The following is a 16,458-nucleotide window of genomic DNA, read 5'->3' as shown; positions in this document are numbered from 1 at the left end:
GGTGACTTTTTTGTTATAACGCGACGAAACGGTGCATGACGGCACACAATAATGAAGTGCTGAGGCTTTCACACTTTGAAGGACATGTCCCCTTTCTCGAATCCTAAAAACATTCATTGTTAAAAGGCTGTAATACTCAACTCTCAAACTCAATCACTGGCATCTCCCGCTTTATATGTTCAAACGCCGGAAGTTTTTACCGGAAGTACCCGCACACAAGTCCCGACGACGCCATATTGTGTAAACTGAAACGTCTCTCACAAGCCACACAGATTCTTGCTGCTATCTTGTGGCAAATCTTAGAAACTACAGGCAATAACTTAAATGGATGTGAAGATCTTCGTGTTCGTTTAGTTCGTCGTTTCGTTCATGTAATATCATAAACAACTTTGGGAAAAAAATAAAAAGTGGTCTGTGAAGAATACAAGATAATTTTGTTTGTTATCATTTTGCAAAAATAAACTCAAACTGCTGTCACTAGAGTCTAATTGCTACAGCTTACTAACAACAACAATAATAATAACAATAATTAAAAAACAGTAAGTCTTTACTATATTTTACACGTTTAAAATTTGACATGGAGACTGTTAGCTTACAGCATGCGCTCATGTAAACAATACAGCTGTCAAATCCTTGTGTCCACACACAGAGAGAAACACACAGACAGAGACACACACACACCGCCTGTCTACTGCACAGTCACAGCACTTTCTCCAGAGCTCACTCTAGTTCTGTTCATATGTAATGCTCCTCCGTCACATGTGGATTACACTTGAGAGGTGCTGACTTTAAATGAGGAAAGATGAGAACTTACAACTAAATTTAAGACATATATTTACATTTATACATATTCACAGTTAGATTAGATAGTTTGCTGTAATTCCCAGTACTTTGGCTCTATTTTTTACTGTATGTTAAGGTTTAATCAGCTCTGGAATAATGTCATCAGTATTATCCCACAACAAAGATCAACCAGCGAGCAGAAAAACTCTTTCTGACTCCGCTCTACCTCCAACCTCAGCATCGACCAGGAGCCTCAGGGTAAGACTTAAGTATTTTTGTTGATGTGTTTGTGTAACAGGAAATGTTAATCTGATATGAAGCAAACATCAGAACTGCTCTGTTCCACTGAGGTATTACTTTTGATCTCTTTTCTCTTAAATGTTAAGTAATTTTTGCTAATCTCAGAAAAAAAAGTACACAGAAAAACACAAAAATGTTATCTAGTTGTCTCTCCTCAGAAATTCAGGAGTCGTAAGAATATTTCAGTGTCAAAACTACTGGTATGTGGTCCGACTTAGACGACTCGTCTTATGTCAGACATGTACACATACTCCACCAGAGATCTTGGGTCGATTTGCTGCAGACAGTGAACCATAATTTACTAAAATAAACAATTTTTATTTCTTTAACATTTGCTTTTTATTTAACAACAGCAACACTGTGTGTTTGTGTAAATAAAAACAAGACAAGAAAACGTCATTGTTAGTATTCACTGTTTTTGTCAACTAAAAATACACAGTGGGAGAAGTACGAGGAAGAAAGTTAACATTAGTGCGAGATAGAGGAGAGACAGGAAGAGAGGAAAGGAGACAGAGGGGGCGAGAGAGAGAGAGAGAGAGAGAGAGAGAGAGAGAGAAGAAAAGCAGGAGTGAGAAACAGGATGACATAGAACAGAGGGAATGAAGGACTGAGAGTTCAGGAGCAGCTTGTGGGAAAACAGACAGAGTATTTATGGATGTTTATCTCTCTGCAATTCCTACGGGATGCTAAAATTTTCCACTTGGGAATCGCATCAGCAGACCAGAGGTTCTACATGGGATGCTGGTGGCTGGGAAGGCGGGAGGGGGAACTGGAGGACAACTTAGTGACGGAGACAGCTCATATACACCAAGCAGTCAGCATCTGTTTATATGTCATGTCCCTAAATCTAAATCCAGGCTCTTCCGGAGCTGTACACTGTGTATCATTAATAACTGTTTGCCACGAAGACCCGAGTGTAGGCGAAGAGCCTGGTGAGAGGTGACATCAGAGTCTGCAGAAGATCCAAACATGTCTGAGCCCAAGACAATCACTTTGTTTACATACCCAGCTTAAAACATCACTGCTTCTCTACAGAGATGAAGATCTTGTTTTATTAGACTGGTCAGAGAAAGGACAAGAAATCTATAAAAAAATACTTTCGACATTATAGAAACAGGGATTTGCTGTAATTATAGACAGGGGCAATCAAATGGTGGTCCGTGATACACATCTGGGCATAAGCAGTATTTATGCGGACAAACTGACATTAAGGGAAGGAGGTTGTTTTGGGGTTTTTTCTACTCTGTGGTTGGTTTGGTTTGATCAGTGCATGAAAATTAGCTGTAATCTCTATGACAATGATGTGTTGATTGCCTGTTAGCGAGCATAGTGCTCTTTTACTTTAGCATTTGAAGAGGTATATACAATGATACTTGCGTATATGTGTATTTTTGATCCTTGATTCACACTGGTATTTGCATCTATATTATTTGAAAAGAAAATGTTTCTTCCGCTCTCCTCCTCATATATTTGTTTTGAATTATTTGCTGTTGTTTTTGTCTGTTGTTGGTAAGTCAAAAAGTACTTAGATAGAGTTATAGAAAATACTTCCAAAAATGGTATTCCCTTCATGTCTTCCACTAAAGTTTACAATCATCTTCAATGATTCAGTCAGAGAATTCCTAGGATGAGTTCTGGAGGATGACCTTTGACACCAGGTCATATCCTATATTTCATATTCCGAAATTTACTTCCTTGTTTTTTTTTTAATTATTATTATTTGGGAGGGGGGGCATGAGATTGAACTATATCTAATCCTGTAAGAATTGAGGATTCATTTTTGAGGATTGAAACAAATTATTAAAACGTTTTCAACACATCTCAGCACATGACAAACATAATGATAAAAGTAGTCAAAGCTCCTGGAGATATGTGCGATATAAGAAGTCTTAGAACTTTCTGATTGTCCTTTGATAGAGGAATAATGGCCTTTTCCAGTAAAGGACACAGATGAAGTGAATTTAACATTGAAAGCCTGTCCAAGCCGTGGATCCACTGAGAGACACGTTCTCCCCTCAGCCTTTCTGAGATGTAAACACACTGCAGCACAGATTATACTTGGGAGCTGTTTGTTTAACAGGGTTTGACAGACACATTACAAGCTCGCAGTCTGTGAAGTCAACATTCGTCCAGTAATAGGCAGGTGCTCAGATAAATGACAGAGAGACGACGGTGTTTGAAGAGTGTGTCTTCCACGTCAGCCTTGTTGGGGAGGAGGAGGAACCTTCATTAAAAGACACAGTGAAGGACACGTCTCATCAGAGGACAACTGTCTCTGCCAGACTTCATGTTAGGTTCATTTTTACTGACATTTGAACCTGAACTGAATGTAACACTTTCTCTGACCGTGCGTAGGTTAATTAACAAACCCTTCAGTCCTGAGGCTCTACCACTACTCTACTAAAACTCAGCTTACACGCCAGCATTATTGTAGAGATCCGCTGTGTGTATAGAGCAGGCAGTATGAATCTATCTGGCTGTGTTGTCATTTGAAAAGTCAGGCCAATTTCCTAATAAAGGAGCGATTGCTTTATAGCACACACAGAGAGCAAGCATATCAAACAGGCCTATTTATGGGCCTGAATTATCTTCTATTAATAAGAATCAAATTCTCCCCTTTACAACTAGGGGGAGCCCAAGTGCCAGCAGAAGTATGCGTACCATAGTTTGCGGACACCTGCATTACCTTTAAAGACATCCATGTACAAATGAAGACCCCTGCTGATAGGATTAATACTATAGCAGTATGCACTTGTGTCTACCTGAAAAAGATAAAAATGTATTTGAACTTTTCAACTTACTTTTTAGTTGCTAAAATTACTACATGGACATTTCCACACCTATGTATGTATATTTTAAATTTGTCTACATGTGATATAATGGATTTAATAGATTTTTTTTTCTCTCAGTAGAGCCTGTAAGGCTGACACTAAATAAAAGTCATGACACATAAAAAACAACATGATGGGGGCCAGCAGTGAGTTGATTTTAACAAATGAAATCTGAGATGTATCAGATATAGCAGTTCTAACAAGTGTTTTTCTTCTTCTTTCGTTTCAGCATGAGAGGCTGTCCAGGTAAAAACACCCCCAGTTATTTTCTAGGACACTCAGAGCTGTAGCAGTGTTGTTTTTTAAAACCTTAACATCTCACATTTCAGACTGAGTTCCTCAGGACCGGGTGAAGTCTTCACCGCTGACACAAAGACCAACCACGCCGAGTCCTACTTCAAACGCAGAGAGAACAGACTGTCGTCGAGAAAAAAGGCAGAAGAAGAGACAGAGAATGATTATAAAAAGGCAAGAAACACAAACGGGCCAATGATCAGGTCTCCAGCAGCTGCAGTGGATCAGTGTAGTGAGGCTTGCGCTGCTGCTTCACCATCATTAGACTCTACTATCACTTTACTCTACTGTAGGTGTCACCATCACAGTGTCACTGGTAAATAATACACAGCATATGATGGCTGTTGTGTTGTCAGATCCACTTTTATTAAATATCGCAATAATCCAAGGAATGCTGCACACTCAGTATTTCTTAACAAAATTGTTCATATAGCACAGTCATTAACACAGTAAAAGTAAAGGGGACGTATTATGCAAATATGGAGTTAGTAGTAGTAAGTAGTTTTATGATAAAAACTAGCTAGCTCCACCCAGTCTACCACTGCTACCTCAGCAAGGATTTGGAAATTACTCTAAACATACACAACTGCTGGACTGCTATCACAGCTAACCACAAATGCTAATGTAGCACAGTGCTAAATGACCAATAGGTTTTTGGCATTTTTTCTTACGTTTTAGGATTTTTTGGTAAGACATTCCAACATTCCAAATGACTCTGTGGTGGCTCCTTCATGTTTCACCTTACTGTTACATATATTAATAATACAAATAGGCTTAAGCATATGAGCACTAGCTAGCTCAATCTCATTATCCAAGAACAGAACACATGGCTGCAAAACTAGAACATTTGTTCTTCACTTTCCTCTGGAGCTTTTTTTCTTCCAGATCAGACTCTGGATCAAAGTTATACAATTGTGGGCGTGGCTCATTACCATTTAAAGGTAAAGGCACAGTAACCAGCTGTTGATAACAGAGCTGTGAAACAAGCGTGTGAAGAAAACGAAACTGTCATCAATCCTTTGGTTTCCCTTCCTTGAACAAATCATTTGACTAAAAATCAGGCTCTAAAGATGAACAGTATAAATCTAAAGTTGTCAGCTTTGCAATGCCCCCTGCTGGATGTCTTGGTAAATTCTGACTCCTGATAATTTTGCAGATGTATGAAAAGGCTGTGGCCACCAACCAGAGGCTGAAGTCCAGACTGGAAACCAGTAAACAGGAGCTTGTCATGATTCAGGACCAACTGCAGAGAACTCAGGTACACCAGTGTGTTCCAGGAAATATTTACATTTCATATATTCACGGCTGTTAGAGAACTGACTTCACATTCTGCTGCAGAGGCACCTCAGGGTACCACGGTGCATTGAATAATTGAAATGATTATCCTCACATGGAAAATGATGTCTAGGAGTCAAAAATAATGTCATTTGTATGAAATGTCACAGGGATAATAGCAGTTACACAAGGAAGCTGCTATTGTTAGATAAGCAGGGCTAAATTGTGTTTGTATTTTTAAATAACGGAGGCCGTTTCATTTGTTAACTTTTGTTCCGCAGAAGGGCAGAGTGAAAGACTCTGACTCCACCATGCTGGAGGCAGAAAAACTGGTAAATTCAATTGTTCTTTCGACTAAATATAATTTGTATCACATTACCTGCACTGTCAGAACATGTTTCTCTACACCAACTTCAAATAGTGCTTTAAAAATTCCCAACAGGAAAGTTGGAGTCTCAAGAAGAGGATCACAGACATGGAAGAACAGCTGAAGGTAAAGGGTCGTTTCCACATCTTTCATTATAATGTCTGAATGATCCAGTTGAATGTATGGAGACATAACTGTAAGGTACAGAAACACAGTGTTTCCTTCACTGACACTCAGACACAAACTGGCCCATCTACTGTCAATAGTCCTAACAGAGTTCCTCTGTTCTACAGTCAGACCCTCTTTATTTGAACCTCTCATTTACAGAGAATAAGGGCCGTTGTCAGTGAAACAACAGTTTTTTGTTGAACGCTGAGGAGTAATGACTTGCTCCCTCTCTCTCTTTGTCTCTCTCTGTCTCTCTGTCTCACACACACAGCCATCAGAACATAATGTTTGTAAAGAAACCAGTGTAGACCCAATCTCAACCTTTCCAAGTGTAGCATTTTTTTCAGATTCTCCTGTTTTGAGTTTTAAAACAATGGTTAATTCATCCATCTATCCATCCATTATCTACTGGGGGTATGGAGGGGCTCTGACACCAATCCCTTTGGCCAACCTACAGAGTCCTATCAACCCTAATTCCCTACAGAGCATGTTTTGGACTATGAGAAGAAACTGGAACCCACGCCTAAATTGACCGTTGGTATGAATGTTAGTGTGAATGATTTTTTGTCTCTATATGTGGCCCGGTGATGGACTGACTAATTGTTAATGGTGGATTTGCCCCAACCGCTTTCCTAACGCTTTTAAAGCAGGGGTCTCAAACTTCTGGCCTGAGGTCCACTTCCGACTAATGAAGATACCACAATCGGCCCACAAATTGATGTCTATATTTATTAAATTTGCCCTTGAGTTTATTTATTGTAATTTATTTTCAATGACTTTATTTGATTGTTTATAACGCTTTAGTTGGTTGGATAAAATATAATTGTGTAATATAATTGTGTTTATTCCTATTGTATACATTATTTATAGTAAGTATACTATCTCAAAAATGACTTTTTCTAAAATATCATAATTTTATATTGAACGTGTCTGACTCAGATAAATGAACTACAGTTACATTTTTACTTTATCCAACCTAACATGATCTCTAAAATATCAATTAAACGTTGTTGTATTTTATTTTTAAATTCAGGTGTGCATTTTATTTGTTTCCTCTTTCCTGTGTTCAGATTAAGTCAGAGCTGAAGATGGAGAATCAGAGGCTGAAGGATGAAAATGGAGCTCTGATCCGTGTCATCACCAAACTGTCTAAATAAGACTAGAGATTCCAGAGGCCTGATCTATTTATCACTGAAATGTATGCCTTCAGTTACATTTATTCTATGATTAAACAAACAGTTCTGTAGAGGCGTCTTGATATTAAACCATAATCAGACCTGCAGAGTCACAGCCCAGCTTTTCCTTGTCTACATATGGGCACGGAACGCTGCATATAATATGTTCACCTAGGTATTACCATGGAAACTGCAATGCTCAGTGTGTTTTTTATACACACCCGGGAAGACGCTCTGAACAATCAGCAGCAGACGGTGATGGAGGATCAGCTGTGGTGTGAAAGGTCACTGGTCCATCGATGAGTTGGCAGATTTACCTCGACCTCTGACATGTGTGATGTTGGAGAGTGGAGTACATCGCTGAACAAAAGACAAGAGAATAGAATAATTTGGATGAGTGAAATCACATTAATAAAAGTCAAAGTCAATAATCACATCGAGTTGGGGTTCAATAACCATAAACAGACAAACTTTAACCGGCAAACAAAGATTTGAAACATTCTGCTGGAGTGAACAATGACATAATCCAAAAATTATGAATTTTGTGTCTAAATTAATGCTAAAAAACCCGCAAACTTTAATATAAAAATAAATGATGAACATTGAATACGTGCCTTGACAGATCCAACGGCGTTTCTTCACATCAAGCTGTGTGTGTGTGTTGACACAAGACATCTGAAACGAAAAGAACATTCATCATTCCATTATCAGCCAGGACCAGGGGTGTGCAACCTGTGGCCCCAGAGCCACTCGTGACACTCATTTATATCAGACCACTATTACACTAGTATTTTGTTTTTTGTTTTGTTGTTTTCAACATAATGTCACTATCTTCTTAACTCGAGATCAGGTGTGGAATCCTTAAGCAGTGCAGCAGTGTTGAGTTCAGGTCATTGTACATAATTGCAGTCATTGTGTAATGATAATAATAATAATAAATACATATACATATACAAATGTGTGTGTGTTACTTTTCTCACCAGTACATCAAGTATAAACGACTGCGTTAAAAACAAATACAAACTCAGCCTGGGTCGTCTTTACTGCAAATGACTGATTTCAATCACAGAGTGTGATCAGACAAATAAGAGCAGGTTTATTTGAACAGCAGAAAATCGCGAGGGTACATTTGAGGGAACATTAAAGGGACTGAGTCAGACTTCTTCTCTCCACATTATCTACATTTAGGTAACTGAGACTTGACACTCATCTGGCAGGAGTCAACGAAGGAAACACTTACGGTACACTGAGATAGAAAATCATCTGTATGTATATCTATATTTATATAGAACGCTTAAATATATACAGTCTGCCGATCCAAGGACCAAGAAACACAGCTGCAAGCAGAAATAAAAGAGTAATTACATTGTTGTCGTGTAGCCCAAGCATACCGTTACACTGGTTTCAGCACGTACAAAAAAATGACAAGAAATAAGACAACCATGCAGCATTATGAGAAAAAAAAAACATTGGTTCTGCACACACGTTACACAGAGCAACCCTGCTATAGTGTCAGGCCTGAAGGAGCCCATGAGCCCTAACGTGAATCAGCTCAGACGTACATTCAGTCCTGTTTCATTTAGCAAAAATACATACACTTTGCAGTCAGTGCATATTGTTGTTTGTTTTTTACTGGGTTTTATTATAAAAAAAATCACACACAAACACACATTTACACAATATAGTGACATAGAACACAAACACACATTTACACAATATAGTAATGGATCCTCTTCAAAACATGCTACTATGTACATCATCGTTGGAAATTCATGCGGGTCTATTCACAAATCTGAGCAATGCATAATGTGGACAACAGGAAGTGGTGACACGGGACGAGAGCGAAGGTCATTTTCACTATTGCTGATGAGGTGACGGCTGACAGAAGCTGAAGATGGTTGAAATTTGACCTAATTATCCAAACTTGTTTGTTCTTCTACTTCCTAATCTGATCCAAATTTTCTTCTTCCTGATATTGTAAAAAACCTCAAATAAGTATTCTTATTCCATTTAATGCATTTCCTTTGTTGTACTTTAATCCATTTCTGCCATTCCAGACCAATAATGTCCATATTGTTCCATTTACATTTTTTCTTAGTTTTAAGATAACCTCAAAGAAGCCCTATGACAAAGATCTAATATATTTCTAAATATTTATTCGGGAATTTATATTTTAAGATATTTAATTATTTATTTTACATATTTTTAATGGTAAATTGTACAACAGTATTGAACATACTGTGAGATTTGAGGTAGAAATTTGATCATTTTTAACCATTACATTTGTCCAGTATTTTATTACTTTTTCTATGTTTTTATTTTTTGTTACTAAACTAAGTATAAATTTAATTAAGTCAATTCTTCTTCTGGCCCTAAAGTCTATTGGTCATCCACAGACTCTGTACCTCTGCACATCCCTTCAGTCTGTATATAAAGACTTTATACTACTACCTTTATTCCATCAACACTAACATGGTTCAACATGTTTCACTCCATTGTCTACAAAGCCCGCAGCCTGGAAGTGAGCGATCGACCTCAACAACACGATCCACGTCGTGTTTTCCAGGGGGTTTTTTTTGGTTCAAGCTCATAGTCCTGGTCTTGTACAATATGGAAAGATGTGACACAAGAACAAATCTGTGATGCTTGTGGTTCAGTTCTTCTTCTCTTAAAAAGTGTAGTAACAGTTGTCAAAATAGTTGCCGTCAAATTCTTCCTAATCACAACACACTATTCAAATGCTGAAATGGGGAAAAAAAAACAAAAAAACAATCAAATCGCTGGTAAAAATGTTTTCTTTTTTCTTTCCTTCCTGTATCAACAGATAGATATTTATAACAACTGAGCATCATCGCCTTCTACAACCTTTACTGATCCCCACTGGTCAACAAGGTTTTACATCCAAGTGGTCAGCAGCACAGCTCGTCATAGAACATCCACATGCTGTCTGTAACACATTCTCTGTTCAGAATAAATACCAGGGCCAACTGATTTACCCCCCCAAGTGTCCTGTCGGGAAAAGGCACCCATGATCTCCTGTCCTACGTCAGATCTCTCTCTGAAGACATTAAAACAGCGCGTGTGACGTTTAAATGCATAGATGTCAGGACAGCACAAAAAAAGATTGCTAGAAACCGTGATGTTCCTTCCCAGCTGTAAAACAACTCATAAAATGATTCAGAAACAGATCTGATCTGAAATCAGATCAACGCCACGCCATTCAATGTCTGTTAAACCTTTTGTCATTTTCTCTACGTACTCAAGTCCCACTCCGAGTGCTGGAAGCAGCACGGTACTATATTACTTTCTATTGCAAGGTATAGCACACATATTAGCAAAATACAACAGTGAAAGCAGTGCAGTGGGGCAGGTCAGTAAAGCATGCTCTTCTATTAAACTATAAAGCTTTTTTTTCCCAGTATCGTCTTCAGCGAGACTTTCGTTCACCGTAAGCACCCTAAGAATCAGTTTTCTAAATTTCTTCAAGTCTATAAAGACCAAGAGTTGGTGAAACAGACACCTGATAATTCAACGCCTCTTCTTTCCACATAAACTCAGGTTTGAAATGGGATGTTTATAACCAAAAAAAAAAACTTCTGCAACGTCTCTTTTTGCTGAGTGGTTCTCCTGACACGCCATCAAGTGTTACATCATGGGATTCATGCAAAGTAGGGAACAGGAATTGGAAGTTTGGAAGGTGCATTAGCTGGTTGGTGGAACCAGTTACTTCTTTGCGGCCAAAGACGCCAGTTGACCGTCGATGTCCTCTTCGGGTTGCAATGGATGCCACTGGGCGATGGGGCGACGGGGGTTGGCCAACATGTCAGACCAATGCTTCAGACCCAGGCCGGTTGCTTTGCTACCCACAAAGATCTTCCCGATGGCGTCGTTCTTTCCGATCTTGTCGTAGTCAAACACAGTGACGGCCACCAGGATTTTCTACAGGATCAACAAGAAAGAACAAATTAACCTGTGATATCAAATGCCTTACATGTAAAAAAAAATTATGAGAGGTCTGTTGTGGGAGGATTACTGATGGATTACCCTGAAATGAATTTTTTCTCTAATGCAGAGGTTATCAACTGAATTAATTAAAGTACAAAGAGGTACCTCAGGTACTTTATTGATCAAAAATACCTGAATAGTGTTCAATATCAATGACAATTTAATATAATACAATATAATTTATAGAGTGGCAATGTCTCTGCCATTGATGTGGAACCCCAGCGTTCACCTCCTGGGCAAGATCGAGTCCCGGTTAGGGCAGTTGGTACCTTCCAGTGGACTCACCACCCACAGGAAGGTTCACGAGGGGTTGGTACGGTGCAGTGTGATTTGGGTGGCGGTCGTGGAGACTGCTGTCCCCGCGACCTGGTAATGGATAAGTGGACAAAGATGGATGGATAATCATTTGTGGTAAATGCTCAATGGCCCAGAAAAAAAATGGATACCTCTGATCTCTAATGTTTCAGGCCATTGGTAGGGATATTATGGGATGAAATCTTATTACTGTTCCACACTGGCTGTGCAGAGATCCAATCAGAGATATGAAAGTTTCCCCATTTTTGTACAGCACCTGCATCTGTTCTAGTGGGATCTCAAAGCTGAAGGATTCGTTGTAATATGGATTTAAGGTGTTCTTCTTCACTGTCGTCTTCTTCTTCTTCAGACGCTTTCCTCCTTGCAGCAGCTGGATTTTTACGTAGGGATCTGAAAAAAACATCAACAGTTTTTTTAACCTTGTTGAAACCAATGGTTTCTTTTCTTGTAACTTTGCTACTTTTTTTTATTTTGCTTTTTAGATTAGAAAGGTTTTTCAACAACTCTGGAATTTTACGAATTCTCATGGAATTAGCTATAGATTTTTTGTTTTTTTACAAGCAGAAGTGTTTTTATTGATAGTTGAGTTTGACAGCATGTGAACTCCTCATTTAAATTCTTCAAATGCACAGCCATACATTTGCGAATACAAACATTCAGTAATGATGAGATTTGTCTACCAGATAATCCACAGGCGTCCATCTTCTTCAGGTTCTTGGCTTCCAGGATGCAGACAGTGAGTTTTCCAGCAGTGGGGACGTAGCGGAGGGAGATGCAGATGTCGCCCAGTTTCTCAGGCTGAGTAGAAATCAGAGAGAAAAGTCAGAACTGAAAAGTATCACACATCAAGTTTTTATGTATCTTTGATGGTCAGTTAAACCTAGTATGAATTCGAAAATAAAATTCTCTGCAGTTCAACCAAACTTTTTCAGTTACTTGGACCACGGTGGTCGCCTCACCTCCTCTTGATCAGCGCTCTCCAGATCCCTCCACTCCTCAATGGGACGTCCGAGGTCGATGGTGTTCATCGGCAGCTTCACCTCACCGATGACGTCATGTTTGGAAAATCGGTCATAATCATAAACGGACATCACCAAGGTCTTCCCTCCAAGTTCTTCATAGGGCACCTGGCGAACAAACACAGGTTTACATCCTGAAAAACATAAAAAAACCCTTGGGAAAATACACTTTTTTAAATCGTATAAAATACTGTTACTTCATCAGCCTGTTTAGGTTTATTATATGTGATCAATTTCTTTGAATTGTCTATAAATCACACTTTCAAAGACATGCTGGGAATAAGGCTGGTAATTGAATCTCAAGGAGCTTCGGTAAAATGAAAACTCTTCCCTGCAGTGTGTGTGAATGACAACACGTATCTCGCCTGTGAATCAGAGCAAAGATAAGTGGATGGGCGGATTACTGTATATACGGTGTGTAGACATGCAGCTGACTCTGGAAGACAGGGAAAGAATCTTAAATATCCCTGAAGGCTTTACCTATGAGCATTTCTGTATCTCTCTCTCTCTCTCTCTCTCTCTCTCTTTCCAACCCTCTCTCCTTCTGTCTCTCTCGCCCTCTCATTTTTAATTTCTGCTTCTTCAAATTTGTCTTTACACCCACAGATGGACTTCACTCCCAGTTTGGCCCAGAGTGTGTGGTAAGGTCTCTGTGGACCTCATTAGCCAGAAGAGGAGAGAGCGTCATGTGGTCTGCTCTGGCTCGGGGGTATTACATACACGTACACACACGTACACACAAATAGCGCTGACAAGCTAATATTAAACTGACACCGTGTGAAAGTTTTACAGCCACGGGTTAAGCAGATCCCTCACTACGCCACATGTGTGTTTGTTGCCTCAGTTTGTAGGGCTGCATGTGTGTGTGTGTGTGTGTGCGTGAAACTCACCTTGAAGACAAAGGTCTCGTTGAAGACAGGGTTCAGCGTCTTCTTGTGTACTTTGGTGTCAAACTTCTTCTTCTTGTCAGGGAAGAGCAGGACTCGGACATAAGGGTCAGATGTTCCTCCAGAGTCCATGGACATGAGGTCAGCAGCTTGGAGGATACCGACGGTCAGCTGGGTGGGTAAGAAGAGGACAGCATGTTATACGCATACCACGAGGAATTTTGTAAATGGATTTTGCACAAAGGCTAACAAGAACCTACATCCTCTCGAGCATCTTCCAAAGAGAAGTTGGAAGTATTTTTGTTTTCTTTGCTAAATTAGAGGACGTTTTGTGATCCTGGACTGAACCTTGGTCCTGTGTCCTCCACGGACTCCATCAAGTCATTTTCTCAACAGCCTAGTCTTGTGCTGCTAGCTGCAGCTTTTAGTCGCCCCACACAGTGGTCTGGTACTTATGCCCTGAGATCCTAGAGCCCACCTGCCATGCATGTTTGACCACAAGTGACCACATGGGGTCATTGTGTACACTAGTATCTAGTCAACAGGGGTCACCACAGCACAATCAAGTAAAGTACTATAGTCACCACAGACCTTTGTATTCTCAAAGTCATAATCGATGGAGTACTGCAGCTTCCCCAGTTTCTCTTGTTCTTTCTCCTCTTCCTCTTTCTCCTCCTCTGTCAGTCCAGTCTCTCCCTCATCATCGTCATCATCCTGATGTTTCTGTGGTTTGAAGGTAAGAAACAAGACCTTGTGTTAGAGTTCAGGGTATAATGAGTTCTGACACAGGGCTCCCAACCACAGCCAGCATGCCACAGACACTGGAACTCCAGAGGCTTTTTTTTTTGGTTCCTTCTTACCTGTCGTGATGAGCAGGTTTGATCATTTAATGGGGCATAAATCTCTACTGGGCAGCACACAAATACATCCTCAAACGTTGGAGGTTCATTTATTTGCCACACCTGTTTGTCAGTGTTCTGGATCATCGGGCATTTCTTTCCACATGCTGGTGCAGTACAGTGACAGCCAGAGTCAGTTAAGGCAATGCATGCTAACTCTGCTAAGTGTTGTATCGATGCAGTCAGACGTAAGCAAAGTTCTCCTGATATCAGGGGGGTCAGATGTCACGAAAATATGCGAGAAGATTGGAACTACATCGCAACAGGAAGTGCATATTAGGGGAAAAAAAGGACCAAGACGTTACATTCAACCATTCATTGGATTGTGTCAGCGCTTGTGAATCATTTGACTGGTTGGAAGTGAGTTGTCTTTAACCTACGTGTTGTGTTTACCCTCTGAATTTACGCCCCATCACATAAATGCCTGTCTCCTCTGTTTGCCGTCATCACAAAAAATGCTTCAGGATTAAAGGGCACAGCCAGTTATTTGAATAATGTCTGAGTGGGGAGGTAAATAAAAGCCTTATTGTTAAGGTGACCTCAGCTTTGTTTGTGTTGCATTTGCGTCCGGTGTCTCCACATTTTCACCTCCTTGGGTTTTACAGCCAGAAGGACAAATTCATAAGTGATTGATTCTCATGCATTTTTTTTTAAATCACCATCACCACCATTATTTCTCCCAAACAACCAACCATGCCCTTTCATCACATGCACAGATTAATCGTGTTAACGGTGTCTTGCATCTCTGTGTCCAATATTTCCAATACAGTTTACATTGTCCCAGGAACAATGTGTTAGATGGTTAGACTCTCCTCTTTGGGGTTTATGGAGCATATCATAGCTTTCCATTGTTACATTCTCAAGCTGTAAAAATAAAATAAAATAAATATATAAATCAAATTTGGGGAATGTAAAAATAAAAGCAAAGGAAGCTACGACTTTCATTCCATGAAACCCCCCTCCACCCCGCAGGGCCAGAGAGCATCAGCGGGAACTGTCCACCTACCGTAGAGCGGAAGTCCACCACAGTCAAGAAACACGAGGCACAGACGGACAGACACAAAGCGTAAAAAAAGAAAGGAGGAGAGCAGAGAAAGGAAGATGTTCAACTCACAAAACACCAAACACACGACAAGAAAAGACGCAGTCAACACCAGCACCACCACAGGTGGGATGAAAAATGACGTCCTCGTCCACATCGTTCATAAGAAACTTCTGTAATTAACGGCCGAAGTGGGAAAATCTATGGGAAGGCCAGATGTTTGAAATGCATTTATTTGATTTGAAATCTATTTTGGTTGAAAACTTTCAAACTGTCGGTGCATTAGTGTTTTATTTTTCCTTCATCATCACCTGACGTTTTGCAGCAGATGTTTCAGCCCACAGTGTCTGTGACACTGTTGTCCACATCTTTTCAAATGGACGTCATTTCTCATCCCCGGCCACTATAGAATAACGTCACAGATTAAACCAGACCACAGCACAACATCGAATAAGAGTGAGGGGAAGAGCGCTCTCCTTGTGTCCTCTACAGTCTGGCCTAAAAGAGCTGCTGGTGGAAGATCAAACGTGGTGAGGAAAAAAATGTTGCTGTTTTTAAATCTTTACAAAGACATGATTCGATCACTGAAGGTACGTGTAGCACTGAGGCAAAGCATCAAAACAACTGCTTCCTCAGACCTCTCAGCACAAGGCATCATACCTCGCCGCCCTGCATGTTCTTCATGTTGAAACCATCCTTGCCTTTCTTCCCTTTCTTGTTCTTTTTCTTCTTGCAGCAGCATTTTTTGATGATGCAGAAGCAGCAGGTGAGGATGAGCAGCGCAGCCACCACCGCGATGGCAATCAGAGCCCATGGAGGCACTGTCGGTGACAGGAGAGCAGCGTCAGTGTCAGTGACACGTGCCGTGTTCTAACAACATGGTGGTTCTGCTTACGTGGGATTTTGTCGATTTCGTTGAGGAATTTGCTCTTGATTTCCTCAAACATGTCATTTTTGTTGATCTCTGTGTTGTTGGAGCCGGACATGTCCATGGCTGTGGTGGAGATGGCAGGAGGGGTGGGGGCCATGGTCACAGTGGTGGCGCCGGTGGGGTCAGGAGGCGCCACAGGCTGACTTCTTAACCGGTTACACTTCAGT

The 16,458-nt window shown here is 40.3% G+C and overlaps 2 protein-coding genes across 2 annotated transcripts; one reads left to right on the top strand and one right to left on the bottom strand.

The window, feature by feature from the left end:
* The first annotated feature begins 717 nt into the window (after positions 1 to 717).
* Positions 718 to 8,150, top strand: LOC103386532 (protein phosphatase 1 regulatory subunit 12B-like). Its single transcript, XM_008320844.3, has 7 exons — positions 718 to 1,041; positions 4,144 to 4,160; positions 4,244 to 4,382; positions 5,365 to 5,466; positions 5,765 to 5,815; positions 5,926 to 5,976; positions 7,089 to 8,150. The coding sequence occupies exons 1-7, from the start codon at positions 940 to 942 to the stop codon at positions 7,173 to 7,175; spliced, it is 549 nt and encodes a 182-aa protein (XP_008319066.1). The 5' UTR covers positions 718 to 939; the 3' UTR covers positions 7,176 to 8,150.
* Positions 8,151 to 8,884: 734 nt separating this feature from the next.
* On the bottom strand, positions 8,885 to 16,450 carry syt2b (synaptotagmin IIb). The gene is made up of 8 exons (XM_025060028.1): positions 16,256 to 16,450; positions 16,021 to 16,181; positions 14,011 to 14,133; positions 13,423 to 13,590; positions 12,473 to 12,640; positions 12,194 to 12,311; positions 11,770 to 11,903; positions 8,885 to 11,132 (listed from the first exon to the last, which is right to left on the bottom strand). The coding sequence occupies exons 1-8, from the start codon at positions 16,386 to 16,388 to the stop codon at positions 10,917 to 10,919; spliced, it is 1,221 nt and encodes a 406-aa protein (XP_024915796.1). The 5' UTR covers positions 16,389 to 16,450; the 3' UTR covers positions 8,885 to 10,916.
* Between the last annotated feature and the right edge of the window lie 8 nt (positions 16,451 to 16,458).

This window comes from Cynoglossus semilaevis, chromosome 11 (genome assembly GCF_000523025.1).
Source record: "Cynoglossus semilaevis isolate Cse_v1.0 chromosome 11, Cse_v1.0, whole genome shotgun sequence".
Lineage (NCBI taxonomy): Eukaryota > Metazoa > Chordata > Actinopteri > Pleuronectiformes > Cynoglossidae > Cynoglossus > Cynoglossus semilaevis.
The sequence above is the reverse complement of the archived record's forward strand: the minus strand, read 5'-3'. Positions and strand labels throughout refer to the sequence as shown.